Source organism: Mercurialis annua, linkage group LG6 (assembly GCF_937616625.2).
Source record: "Mercurialis annua linkage group LG6, ddMerAnnu1.2, whole genome shotgun sequence".
Classification (NCBI taxonomy): Eukaryota; Viridiplantae; Streptophyta; class Magnoliopsida; order Malpighiales; family Euphorbiaceae; genus Mercurialis; species Mercurialis annua.
In genome coordinates, this window is record NC_065575.1 from 25,295,001 (window position 1) to 25,308,306 (window position 13,306).

Here is a 13,306-nt window from a genome sequence, read left to right on the forward strand (position 1 = left end):
TTACAAAAAGCAAAGTTTGACCCCTCCCTCTAATTTTTTTGTTCTCTTTATTTGTATTTTGCATTTTTAGAACTTAGACTTTTATTGAATTTTAATGTGTTTCGCAACCCGAAACGGTTCGGGGGAGGGGTCATTTTATTTTTGTATCTGAAAAAATGAGGTTCAAAAGATGAGAGAATTAAGGATACCTACCAGAAAAACTAATCCAATCCATAATGATGTACCGGAAAATACAACATTTTTATTACTCGACCAACCATCAGGAGAAGAAAAAACAACGGGTACACTAATTCAGTAAGATTGATGAAGTAACGATTAATGCAAAAACAGCCAATTGGAAAAGCAATAGTCATGTTTCTAATCCTCCAAGCTACCAACAAAAGAACTATACCATTTGATCCCTCTATAAAATTGTAAAAAAAATGCATCATGGGGGGATTGTGCCATGAATCCATTGATTCTATATGACTTATGACCACCCTTTCCCATTTTAGGGGGGGGGGGGGTCAAGCGTCGTTTTTTACTTCACAAATGGTCATGCTAGATCCTGCATCTATCTATCTATTAGATATATATATAAATAGACTTATCGACTCATACCAAATATCTTTTTATAGTACAGTGATGATATCAACTCCGATGGCTTCTATTCTATTCGGCAGAATAAAAATAAAATAGTAAAATAGAAATTATCTTTCGGAGAGATGGCCGAGTGGTTGATAGCTCCGGTCTTGAAAACCGGTATAGTTCGCAAAGAACTATCGAGGGTTCGAATCCCTCTCTCTCCTTTTTTTCTCGATGAGTAGATTTATGTCTTTATTGGTTTTGACTGGCCCAGTATCATAAATGTAAATGGCTCGGCTAGGTGAGATAGCCGAGCCAGAAAAAAATAGATTAGATATAAATGAGTTGACATGAAAGGAAAAAGGAACACTTTTTAAGTATGCCGTAATCCACCCAATCAATATGTATTGTAGAATCAAATGAATTCCTACTTTAAGTATTGGGCCTCTTGTTTCAGTTAGTTAAGAGGAGTCATGGAAAGAACAGGTTCAAAATCGCGATCAATTCCTTTTTCAAATCCTGCTGCAGCGGCACGAGCCCTTCCCGCGTGCCATAAATGACCTACGAATAGGAAGAACCCCAGAACAAAATGAGAGGTAGCTAACCAACTTCTAGGAGAGACATAATTGACTGCATTGATCTCGGTAGCTACACCACCTACAGAATTTAACGAACCTAAAGGCGCGTGGGTCATATATTCTGCGGAACGGCGTTCTTGCCAAGGTTGTATGTCTTTTTTCAACCTACTCAAGTCCAAACCATTTGGACCTCTTAAAGGTTCTAACCAAGGAGCACGCAGATCCCAAAAACGCATAATTTCGCCTCCAAAAATAACTTCTCCGGTAGGCGAACGCATTAAATATTTACCTAACCCGGTAGGTCCTTGAGCGGACCCCACGTTAGCTCCAAGACGTTGATCTCTAACTAGAAAAGTAAAAGCTTGAGCTTGAGAAGCTTCTGGTCCAGTGGGCCTGTAAAACTCACTAGGGTAGGCGGTATTATTGAACCAGACAAAGCAACAAGCAATGAAACCAAAAACAGCTAAAGCACCTAAACTATAAGACAAGTAAGCCTCTCCAGACCATACAAGTGCACGCCGAGCCCATGCAAAGGGTTTGGTTAAGATATGCCAGATTCCACCCAATATACAAATGGAACCTAACCATATATGTCCTCCAATTATATCTTCCAAATCGTCCACACTAACAATCCATCCTTCCCCTCCAAAGGGGGATTTTAGTAAATAACCAAAAATAACACTTGGGCTAAGGGTTAAGTTAGTAATTTTTCTTACATCTCCCCCCGAGGAGCCCAGGTATCATATACACCCCCAAAATAAAGAGCCTTGAATACTAGAAGAAAAGCACCTATACCTAGCAAGATTAAGTGAATACCTAATATGGTTGTCATTTTATTTCTATCTTTCCATACATAACAAAAAATGGAAAAGATTCTTCAAGAGTCTCAGGACCCAGAAGTGCATGATAAATACCGCCAAAGCCCAATACTGCGGAGGAAATTAAGTGAAGTACGCCAGATACAAAGTATGGAAAGGTGTCTATAACTTCCCCGCCAGGACCTACCCCCCAACCTAGAGTAGCTAGGTGGGGAAGTAAAATTAATCCTTGTTCATACATTGGCTTCTCCGGTACGAAATGAGCCACTTCGAATAGGTTCATTGCTCCGGCCCAGAATACGATTAATCCCGCATGGGCTACATGAGCTCCCAGTAGTTTACCGGATAAATTGATAAGTCGGGCATTCCCAGCCCACCAAGCGAAACCAGTGGTTTCTTGGTCACGACCGGCTAAAGATAAAGTTCCATTAAAGAGCGTTTCCACGTGGTAGAACCTCCTCAGGGAATATAAGGTTTTCATGAGGCAGATCTTGAGCCGCCATCCAAGCCCGAATACCCTCGTTTAAGAGAATATTTTTAGTGTAGAAAGTTTCAAATTCAGGATCTTCTGCTGCACGGATTTCCTGAGAAACGAAGTCATAGGCACGTATATTCAGGGCCAGGCCGACTACTCCAAGAGCGCTCATCCATAAACCGGTTACGGGGACAAATAGCATAAAGAAATGTAACCAACGTTTATTGGAAAAAGCAACCCCAAAGATTTGAGACCAAAATCGGTTAGCGGTGACCATTGAATAAGTTTCTTCAGTTTGAGTTGGGTTAAAAGCACAGAATGTATTTGCACCATCACCATCTTCAAATAAAGTATTTTCTACAGTAGCACCATGAATAGCACATAGCAGAGCCGCGCCCAATACACCGGCAACCCCCATCATATGAAATGGGTTCAGCTTCCAGTTATGAAACCCTTGGAAAAAGAGGATGAATCGAAATATAGCTGCTACACCAAAACTAGGCGCAAAAAACCAACCAGACTGACCTAGTGGATAAATCAGGAATACAGAAACAAAAACAGCAATTGGGCCAGAGAATGCGATTGCATTATAAGGTCGTAATTGCACAGACCGAGCAAGTTCAAATTGACGTAGCATAAAACCTATTAGCCCGAAAGCACCATAGAGAGCAACAAAAGTCCACAAACCGCCTAATTGACACCAACGAGTAAAATCTCCTTGTGCTTCAGGACCCCATAGTAATAACATAGAATGTGCTAAGCTATTAGCAGGAGTAGAAACTGCGGCGGTTAAGAAGTTGCAACCTTCCAAATATGAACTAGCCAATCCATGGGTATACCATGAGGTTACAAAGGTTGTACCGGTGAACCAACCCCCTAAGGAGAAATAGGCACAAGGAAAGAGCAATAGACCGGACCAACCTACAAAAACGAAACGGTCCCTCCGTAACCAGTCATCCATAATATCAAATAAATCATTTTCGTCTTTGGTAAATTTACCCAGGGCTATAGTCATCATGATCCTCCTATTCAATCAACTACTTCAACCATTTTCGAGCACCGCATAGCATTTTCAGGGCTTTTGAAGTTTCTATCATTTATATCATTTATATATGATTTGATTTCTTGTACACTGCCCTTTCTAATTTATAATGGGTTTCGAAGATAAAAATTCTTTATCCGTCCATAAACTAACTTAGTAAAATTCATGAATTCACTTCGGTTATTCCTTCTTATACTTATAGTCTTAATAACCATATTAACCATGAATTTTTTTATGACTCATCAAATCAAATTCAAATCAATCAGATAGATGAATTTTTTCAAATCACTGCTCAAGGAACAAGCGATCCGCCTCTCTTTACTAGTAGATTCTCGAGCGTATTTGTCTCATTCTATCAAACTAATCCTATTCTTGGATCTTGTTCCTGAGATTTCTAAAAATAGATATTTTTACGTATTCTTCGAATTTCTATATGCATTAAACTGCTATAGTAGCCTATATTTTATTATTTTATACTTTATTCTTTCTCGCCAACTTTTTTCTATTTCTTTTTGCCATTTTTGTTATATTTCTTTTTCCTTCAGATAAAATAAAAAAAACCAGAATATTTTTTAGGTCAAAGCAAGAAAGACACTTCGAATATTTTTCTATTTACTTTACTTTATATCTGTTAGAAAATAAGAAAGAGAGTGGATTTTCTTATTATTAAAATATGAATATGAAAAGAAATAGAAAATTTTAAATGAAAGGATTTTCAAATAAAAGTCTTTTTCTCACACCTAATTCTACATTATATTGTCGGAATAAAAATATGGTATGTATTGATATGAAAATATTTGGTACAGGAAGTCAGGATTTGATAGATATCAATCTTATTATATAAAAATCTTATATACGTATAAATAGCAATATAAATGGAGGAAGGAAATAGTGATCTATTCTTAATAGATAGAATAACTAGGAGCAAGAAGATTTAATCAGAAATATCGACAGACTTTTTCGGAGTCCAAAGAAAAGAAATATGAAAATGAAAGAAAAAGCAGAGCTACTATTTCAATTTCATCTATATCGAATTTTACTATTAGAATAGTCGATATAGTCATGATGCAATAAGTTAGGTCCACTTACATTTTCTTTTTCTTTTATTGATTTCTAATCTAATCTTTCCAATGGATTTAATGGAAAATAAGAAAGGCAATTTAAGAGCCAATTTATCATTATTTATTTTATTTTAGGCCTTATTACTTAAAAACCACCCACCTTGTAACTTTTTTTCATTTATACCACGACCTAGGAAAATTTTCAATTGTACCCTATTTTCGATTTTTATGTTTCGTTTGTACCCCAAGAGTAATGTTTTTGATAATTTAATTAATTTAAAAGTGAAAATATTAAAAACAAGATACATAAATGATTAACATTAACATTTTATTAGAATATAGGTTAAAAATGAAGGACTAATTTAAATTTTTTTCAAAAGAAAATAGGTCAATTCAACTCATTAGGGTAGAGATGAAACATAAAAATCAAAAATAGGGTACAATTGAAAATTTTCCTAGGTCATGGTATAAATGAAAAAAAATTACAAGGTGGGTGGTTTTTAAGTAATTAAGCCTTTATTTTAATATATTAAACAAATGTTTAACTTTCTAACTATTTAGAATTAATTAGAATTAAGAGTTTCTAAGTATATAAAATAGACTCTATTTTTTTAATCTACTTATATTTTATAAGTAATATTTTATAAATATACTCTATTTATATAATAGATTCCATTTATATAGTAAAAATCATTATAAAAAATCATTAGAATATTAATTTAATAGAGATATGGTATAAATCATTATAATGTATAATTAGAATGTTAATTTTTTAAAAAATTTTAATTTCCATTTTCGAATTAATTAAAATTCGAGAGTTTCATACTTTTTTTATGATATGATAAATATTAACAATATTTCTATTCTCTCTTCAAATAGAAATATTATTAAATAGGAAAATTCTCGCTGGTTTTTTCTTTTTTTATTATTAAAAATTAAAAAAGACCAAAGCCCCTTATCGGATTTGAACCGATGACTTACGCCTTACCATGGCGTTACTCTACCACTGAGTTAAAGGGGCCCATTTGATTCAATTTCTGAATTGAGCTACTATGTAGATAAGATAGATCATCTATAGAAATAGCTTCAAAATAAAATTCATCGAAGAAAATAAATTTAATAAAATAAATCTATATCGATAAATGTAAAGCTATAAATAAAATAAATCAAATCGACAACTATAAATCGATTTTACTATTTTAATATAATTTTCAATAGAATAATATTTTAGAATTTTCTATAATTATTAGAATATTCTAATTAGAATAATTTTCTAATTTTTTATATAATTTTTTCTAATTTATATAATTTTTTTTAATTTCGAATTAGATAATTAGAATAATCTAATTTTGAATATATTGAATATAAATTTAGAATAATCTAATTCTTAATATATTTAACTTAATAAATGTAATATAATGTAATATAATATATAATAAATATAAATTTAATATAATATTAGTATAATAAATAAATAATTAATATATTTACATAATAATGAATATAATGAATATAATAGAATATAATAATTGATTAATATAATAATAATGAAATGAAAAATAGAAAATTAAAAAGAATTAAATAAAATAATAATAAAATAGTTTACTTATAACTTAGAAATAATATTCTTAGAAAGAATATTATTATCTAATTATTAGATAAGAGAATTATTAAATATTCAAAAAATTAGAATAGAATTCGAAATTCATATATAATATAAACTAATATAAATTAGAATAAGTATATTCATAAGTATAGTCTAATAAATAAATATAGGTAAGTATAGGAAGTAGATTCCTAATAGTTAATTTAGGATTTGATTTACCTAGGGAGTATAGGCTAAACTAGTAAATATGGGTAAAAAATAGTTTATTGATATTGAATTTGATAAATATCAATCAAATGGATTTATCAAGGCCGAACCTAATTGAATTCACTACCGAAATTCATTTGATTGATACATGTATTTAGTAATTCAACATAGATCCAAGAGCGAATCGGTAATGAAAAGATTCTATTTGTCCCCTAAACCAAATTCTTAAAATGAAATTAGATAGCTTGTTGATGCCTATCCCTCTTACTAAATCTAAATTTCTCATTTGTTAAATTACTGGTTTAGCGTGAGAGAGAGATATGCCTATTTATTTTAACACGGAGTTAATTAATGTACTCGAACGAAAGCGAAAGAAAAAATCGAAACGGCGCATTATAGAGACTTGAGACGCGACATAATAATTTTACGTCACTTTTGAAGCACACTTTGCGTAATATAACCAAACCATACTTAGATATTCGGAACGACGCGTAAAAGAGACTTGTGATGCGACATAGTAATCTAGCGTCACTTTTAACGCACACTTTCCTTAATATAACCTAACCATGCATGGGTAATCGGAAAGACGCGTTAGAAAGACTTGAGACGCGACATACTAATCTAGAGTTACTTTTCATGCACACTAATCTAGAGTTACTATTTCGTGTCACAAGTTACTTAAACGTGTTGTTCCGATTACCTAAGCATGGTTAGGTTATATAACGCAAAGTGTGCGTGAAAAGTGACTCTAGATTTGTATGTTGCATCTCAAGTCTCTTTATCGTGTTGTTCCGATTAACTAAGCATGGTTAGGTTATATTACGCAAAGTGTGCTTGAAAAGTGACACTAGATTAGTTTGTCGCATCTCAAGTCTCTTTAACGCGTCGTTTCGATTACCTATGCATAATTAGTTTATATTACGCAAAGTGTGCTTGAAAAGTGACGCTAAATTAGTATGTCGCGCCTCAAGTCTCTTTAACGCGTCGTTTTGATTACCATGCTTATGTCACGTCACAAGTCTCTCTAATGTGTCGTTCCGATTACCTAAGCATGGTTAGGTTATATTACGCAAAGTGTGAGTGAAAAGTGACGCTAGATTAGTATGTCGCGTCTCATGTTTCTTAAACGCGTCGTTCCGATTATCTAAGCATGGTTAGGTTATGTTACGCAAAGCGTGCGTAAAAAGTGACGTTAAATTAGTATGTCGCGTCTCTAGTCTCTTTTACGCGTCGTTCTGATTATCTAACCATCGTTAGGTTATATTACGCAAAGTGTGCGTAAAAAGTGACGCTAGATTAGTATGTCGCATTTCAAGTCTCTTTAACGCGTCGTGCCGAACACCTAAGAATGGTTAGATTATATTACACAAAGTATGCGTGAAAAGTGACGCTAGATTAGTATGTCGCATGACAAGTCTCTCTAACGCGTCGTTCCGATTACCTTAGCATGGTTAGGTTATATTACACAAAGTGTGCGTGAAAAGTGACGCTACATTAGTATGTCGCGTCTAATGTCTCTTTAAGAAATCGTTTCATTACCATTCTTACTTTGCGTCACAAGTCTCTCTAACGCATTGTTCCTATTACCTAAGCATGATTAGTTTATATTACACAAATTGTGCGTAAAAAGTGAAATAGATTAGTATGTCATGTCTCAAATCTTTTTGACGCGTAGTTCCGATTACCTAAGCATAGTTAGGTTAAATTATGCAAAGAGTGCGGAAAAAGTGATGCTAGATTGGTATGTTGTGTCTCAAGTCATTTTAACGCGTCGTTCCGATAAAAGCATGGTTATTTTATATTACACAAAATATGCGTTAAAAGTGACAATAGATTAGTATGTCGCGTCTCATGTCTCTTTAACGCGTCGTTTCGATTACGTAATCATGGTTAGGTATATTACGCAAAGTGTGAGTGAAAAGTGACGCTAGATTAGTATGTCGTGTCTCAAGTCTCTTTAACCCGTTGTTTCGAATACAATGCTTATGTCGCGTCACAAGTCTCTCTAACGCGTCGTCCCGATTGCCTAAGCATGGTTTGGTTATATGACGCTAGATTACTATGTCGCGTCATAGGTTTCTTTAACGCGTAGTTCCGATTACCTAAGCGTGGTTAGGTTATATTACGCAAAGTGTTCGTGAAACATGGCTCTAGTTTAGTATGTCGCGTCTCAAGTCTCTTTAACGCGTCGTTTCGATTACCATGCTTAAGTCGCATCACAAGTCTCTCTAACGCGTCGTGCCGATTACCAAAGCATGGTTAGTTTATATTATGGAAAGTGTGCGTTAAAAGTGAAGATAGATTACTATGTCGCATCACAAGTCTCTTTAACTTATCGTTCCGATTGCCTAAGCATGGTTAGGTTATATTACGCAAAGTGTGCCTGAAAAATGATGCTAGATTAGTATGTCGCATCTCAAGTCTTTGTAACGCGTCGTTTCGATTACCATGTTTATGCCGCGTCACAAGTCTCTCTAACGCGTCGTTCCGATTACCTAATCATGGTTAGGTTAAATTACACAAAATGTTCGTTAAAATTTACGGTAGAGAACTATGTCGCGTCACAAGTCACTTTAACGCGTTGTTCCGATTACCTAAGCATGGTTAGGTTATATTACGCAAAGTGTGCATGAAAAGTGACGCTAGATTAGTACGTTGCGTCTCAAGTCTCTTTAACGCATTGTTCCAATTAACTAAGAGCATGGTTAGGTTATATTATGCAATGTGTGCGTGAAAAGTGACGGTAGATTAGTTTGTCGCATCTCAAGTCTCTTTAACGCGTCGTTTTGATTACATAAGCATGGTTAGGTTACATTACGCAAAGTGTGCGTTAAAAGTGATGCTAGATTAGTATGTCGCGTCTCAACTATCTTTAATGCGTCATTTCGATTACCATGCATATGTCGCGTCACAAATCTCTCTAACGCGTCGTTCCAATTACCTAAGCATTGTTAGGTTATATTACATAAATTTTGCATGAAATATGACGCTAGATTAGTATTTCGCATCTCAAGTCTCTTTAACTCGTCGTTTCGATTACAATGCTTATGTCGCGCCACAAGTATTTCTAAAGTGTCGTTCCGATTACCTAAGCATGGTTAGGTTATATTACGCAAAGTGTGCATGAAAAGTGACGCTAGTTTAGTATTTCGTGTCTCAAGTCTCTTTAACGCGTCGTTCTAATTACTTAAGCATGGTAAGGTTGGGTTATGCAAAGCGTGCGTAAGAAGTGACGATAGATTAGTATATCGCGTCTCAAGTCTCTTTAACTCGTCGTTCCGATTACCTAAGCATCGTTAGGTTATATTACTCAAAGTGTGCGTAAAACGTGACGCTAGATTAGTATGTTGCGTCTCAAGTCTTTTTAACGCGTCGTATTGATTACTATGCTTATGTCATGTCACAAGTATCTGTAACACGTCGTTCCGAACAACTAAGCATGGTTAGGTTATATTACAAAAGTTTGTATGAAAAGTGACGCTAGATTAGTATGTCACGTCTCATGTCTATTTAACGCGTCAGTCCGATTACCTATACATGGTTAGATTATATTACACAAAGTGTCCGTGAAAAATGACGCTAGATAGTATGTCGCGTCTAAAGTCTCTTTTAGGCGTCGTTGCATTACCATTCTTATGTCGCGTCACAAGTCTCTCTAACACATCGTTCCAATTCAAAGTGAGCGAAAAAAGTGAAATAGATTAGTATGTCGCGTCTCAAGTCTTTTTGACGCGTCGTTCTGATTACCTAAGCATGGTTAGATTAAATTACGCAAAGAGTGCGTAACAAGTGATGCTAGATTAGTATGTTGTGTTTCAAGTATCTTTAATGCGTCGTTTCGAATACCTAAGCATGGTTAGGTTATATTACGCAAAGTGTGCGTAAAAAGTGACAATAGATTAGTATGTCGTGTCTCAAGTCTTTTTAAAGCGTCGTTTTAATTACTTAAGCATGGTTAGGTTATATTACCCAAAGTGTGCTTGAAAGTGACGCTAGATTAGTATGTGGCGTCTCAAGTCTCTTTCATGCTTTGTTCCGATTAACTAAGCATGGTTAGGTTATATGACGCAAAGTGTGCGTGAAAAGTGACACTAGATTAGTTTGTCGCGTCTCATCTCTCTTTAACGTGTCGTTTCGATTACCATGCTTATGTCACGTCACAAGTCTCTCTAACGCGTCGTTCCAATTACCTAATCATTGATAGGTTACATTACGCAAAATGTGCGTGAAAAGTGAAGCTAGATTAGTATGTCGCATCTCAAGTCTCTTTAATGCGTTGTTTCAATTACCATGCTTATGTTGCATAACAAGTCTCTCTTATAAGTCGTTCCGATAACCTAAGCATGGTTAGGTTATATTATGCAAAGTGTGCGTGAAAAGTGACGCTAGATTAGTATGTGGCGTCACAAGTCTCTCTAACGCGTTGTTCCGATTACCTAAGTATGGTTAGGTTATATTACGCAAAGTGTGCGTGAAACGTGACGCTAGATTAGTATGTCGCTTCTAAAGTCTCTTTAAGGCATTGTTTCATTACCATTCTTTTTTCGCGTCACAAGTCTCTCTAACGCATCATTCCAATTACCTAAGCATGGTTAGTTTATATTACGCAAATTGTGCGTGAAAAGTGAAATAGATTAGTATGTCGCGTCTCAAGTCTTTTTTACGCGTAGTTCTGATTAACTAAGCATGGTTAGGTTAAATTACGCAAAGAGTGCGGAAAAAGTGATGCTAGATTCATATGTTGTGTCTCAAGTATTTTTAACGCGTCGTTCCGATTACCTAAGCATGGTTAGGTAATATTACGCAAAGTCTGCGTTAAAAGTGACAATAGATTATTATGACGCCTCTCATGTCTCTTTAACGCGTCGTTTCAATTACCTAAGTATGGTTGGGTATATTACGCAAAGTGTGAGTGAAAAGTGACGCTAGATTAGTATGTCGCGTCTCAACTGTCCTTAACCCGTTGTTCTGAATACCATGCTTAAGACGCGTCACAAGTCTCTCTAACGCGTCGTCCCGATTACCTAACAATGATTTGGTTATATTACGCAAAGTGTGGTTAATAGTGACGCTAGATTAAACGTCGCGTCCCAAGTTTCATTAACGCGTCGTTCCGATTACCTAAGCGTGGTTAGGTTATATTACGCATAGTGTGCGTGAAACGTGACTTTAGATTAGTATGTCGCGTCTCAAGTCTCTTTAACGCGTCGTTTCGATTACCATGCTTAAGTCGCATCACAAGTCTCTCTAACGAGTCGTTCCGATTACCTAACCATGGTTAGTTTATATAATGGAAAGTGTGCGTTAAAAGTGAAGCTAGATTACTATGTCTCGTCACAAGTCTCTTTAACGTATCGTTCTATTATATTACGCAAAGTATGCGTGAAATATGACGCTAGATTAGTATGTCACATCTCAACTCTCTGTAACGCGTCGTTTCGATAACCATACCTATGTCGCGTCACAAGTCTCTCTAACTCGTCGTTCCGATTATCTAATCATGGTTTAACTATTACGTAAAGTGTGCGTTAAAATTTTCGGTAGAGTACTATGTCGCGTCACAAGTAACTTCAACGAGTCGTTCCGATTACCTAAGCATGGTTAGGTTATATTACGCAAAGTGTGCGTGAAAAGTGACGCTAGATTAGTATGTTGCGTCTCAAGTCTCTTTAACGTGTTGTTCCGATTAACTAAGCATGGTTAGGTTATATTACGGAAAGTGTGCATGAAAAGTGATGGTAGATTAGTTTGTCGCGTCTCAAGTCTCTTGAACGCGTCGTTTTGATTACATAAGCATGGTTAGGTTATACTACGCAAAGTTTGCGTGAAAAGTGACACTAGATTAGTATGTTGCATCTCAACTCTCTTTAACGCGTCGTTTCGATTACCATGCTTATGTCGCGTCACAAGTCTCTCTGACGCGTCGTTCCAATTACCTAAGCATTGTTAGGTATATTACGCAAAGTTTGCGTGAAAAGTGACGCTAGATTAGTATGTCGCGTCTCAAGTCTCTTTAACGCGTCGTTCCAATTACCTAAGCATGGTTAGGTTAGGTTACGCAAAGCGTGCATAAGAAGTGACGATAGATTAGTATGTCCCGTCTCAAGTCTCTTTAACTCGTCGTTCCGATTACCTAAGCATCGTTAGGTTATATTACGCAAAGTGTGTGTAAATAGTGACGGTAGATTACTATGCCGCGTCTCAAGTCTCTTTAACGAGTCGTTTTGATTACTAAGCTTATGTCGCGTCACAAGTCTCTTTAACGCGTCGTTCCGAACACCTAAGCATTGTTAGGTTATATTACACAAAGTGTGCGTGAAAAGTGACGCTAGATTAGTATGTCGCGTCTCATGTCTCTTTAACGCGTCCGTTCGATTACCTAAGCATGGTTAAATTAAATTATGCAAAGTGTCCGTGATAAATGATTCTAGATTAGTATGTCATGTCTAAAGTTTCTTTAAGGTGACGTTTTATTACCATTCTTATGTCGCGTCAAGAGTCTCTCTAACGCATTGTTCCAATTACCTAAGCATGGTTAGTTTACATTACTGAAAGTGTGCAAGAAAAGTAAAATAGATTAGTATGTTGCGTTAAGTATTTTTGACGCGTCGTTCTAATTACCTAAGCATGGTTAGGTTAAATTACGCAAAGAGTGCATAAAAAGTGATGCTAGATTAGTATGTCGTGTCTCAAGTCTCTTTCATGCTTCGTTCTGATTACCTAAGCATGGTTAGGTGATATTACGCAAAGTGTGCGTTAAAAGCGACAATAGATTAGTATGTTGCGCCTCAAGTCTTGTTAGCGCGTCGTTTCGATTACCTAAGCATGGTTAGGTTATATTACGCAAAGTGTGCGTGAAAGGTGACGTTAGATTAGTATGTTGCGTCTCAGATCTCTTTAACGCGTTGTTCCGATTAACTAAGCATGGTTAGGTTATATTACGCAAAGTGTGCGT

At 35.6% G+C, this 13,306-nt stretch overlaps 1 protein-coding gene and 2 non-coding genes across 3 annotated transcripts; 1 reads left to right on the forward strand and 2 right to left on the reverse strand.

The window, feature by feature from the left end:
* The first annotated feature begins 698 nt into the window (after window positions 1-698).
* Window positions 699-788, forward strand: TRNAS-UGA (transfer RNA serine (anticodon UGA)). Its single transcript has one exon. It is a non-coding gene; the product is annotated as a tRNA-Ser (tRNA).
* A 161-nt stretch (window positions 789-949) lies between these two features.
* On the reverse strand, window positions 950-3,468 carry LOC130015661 (photosystem II CP43 reaction center protein-like). The gene is given in 4 exon segments (XM_056106241.1): window positions 950-1,869; window positions 1,872-2,000; window positions 2,003-2,396; window positions 2,398-3,468. Coding segments are annotated over 4 exon segments (2,427 nt in total). The 5' UTR covers window positions 3,454-3,468; the 3' UTR covers window positions 950-1,021.
* A 2,019-nt stretch (window positions 3,469-5,487) lies between these two features.
* Window positions 5,488-5,559, reverse strand: TRNAT-GGU (transfer RNA threonine (anticodon GGU)). The gene has a single exon. It is a non-coding gene; the product is annotated as a tRNA-Thr (tRNA).
* Between the last annotated feature and the right edge of the window lie 7,747 nt (window positions 5,560-13,306).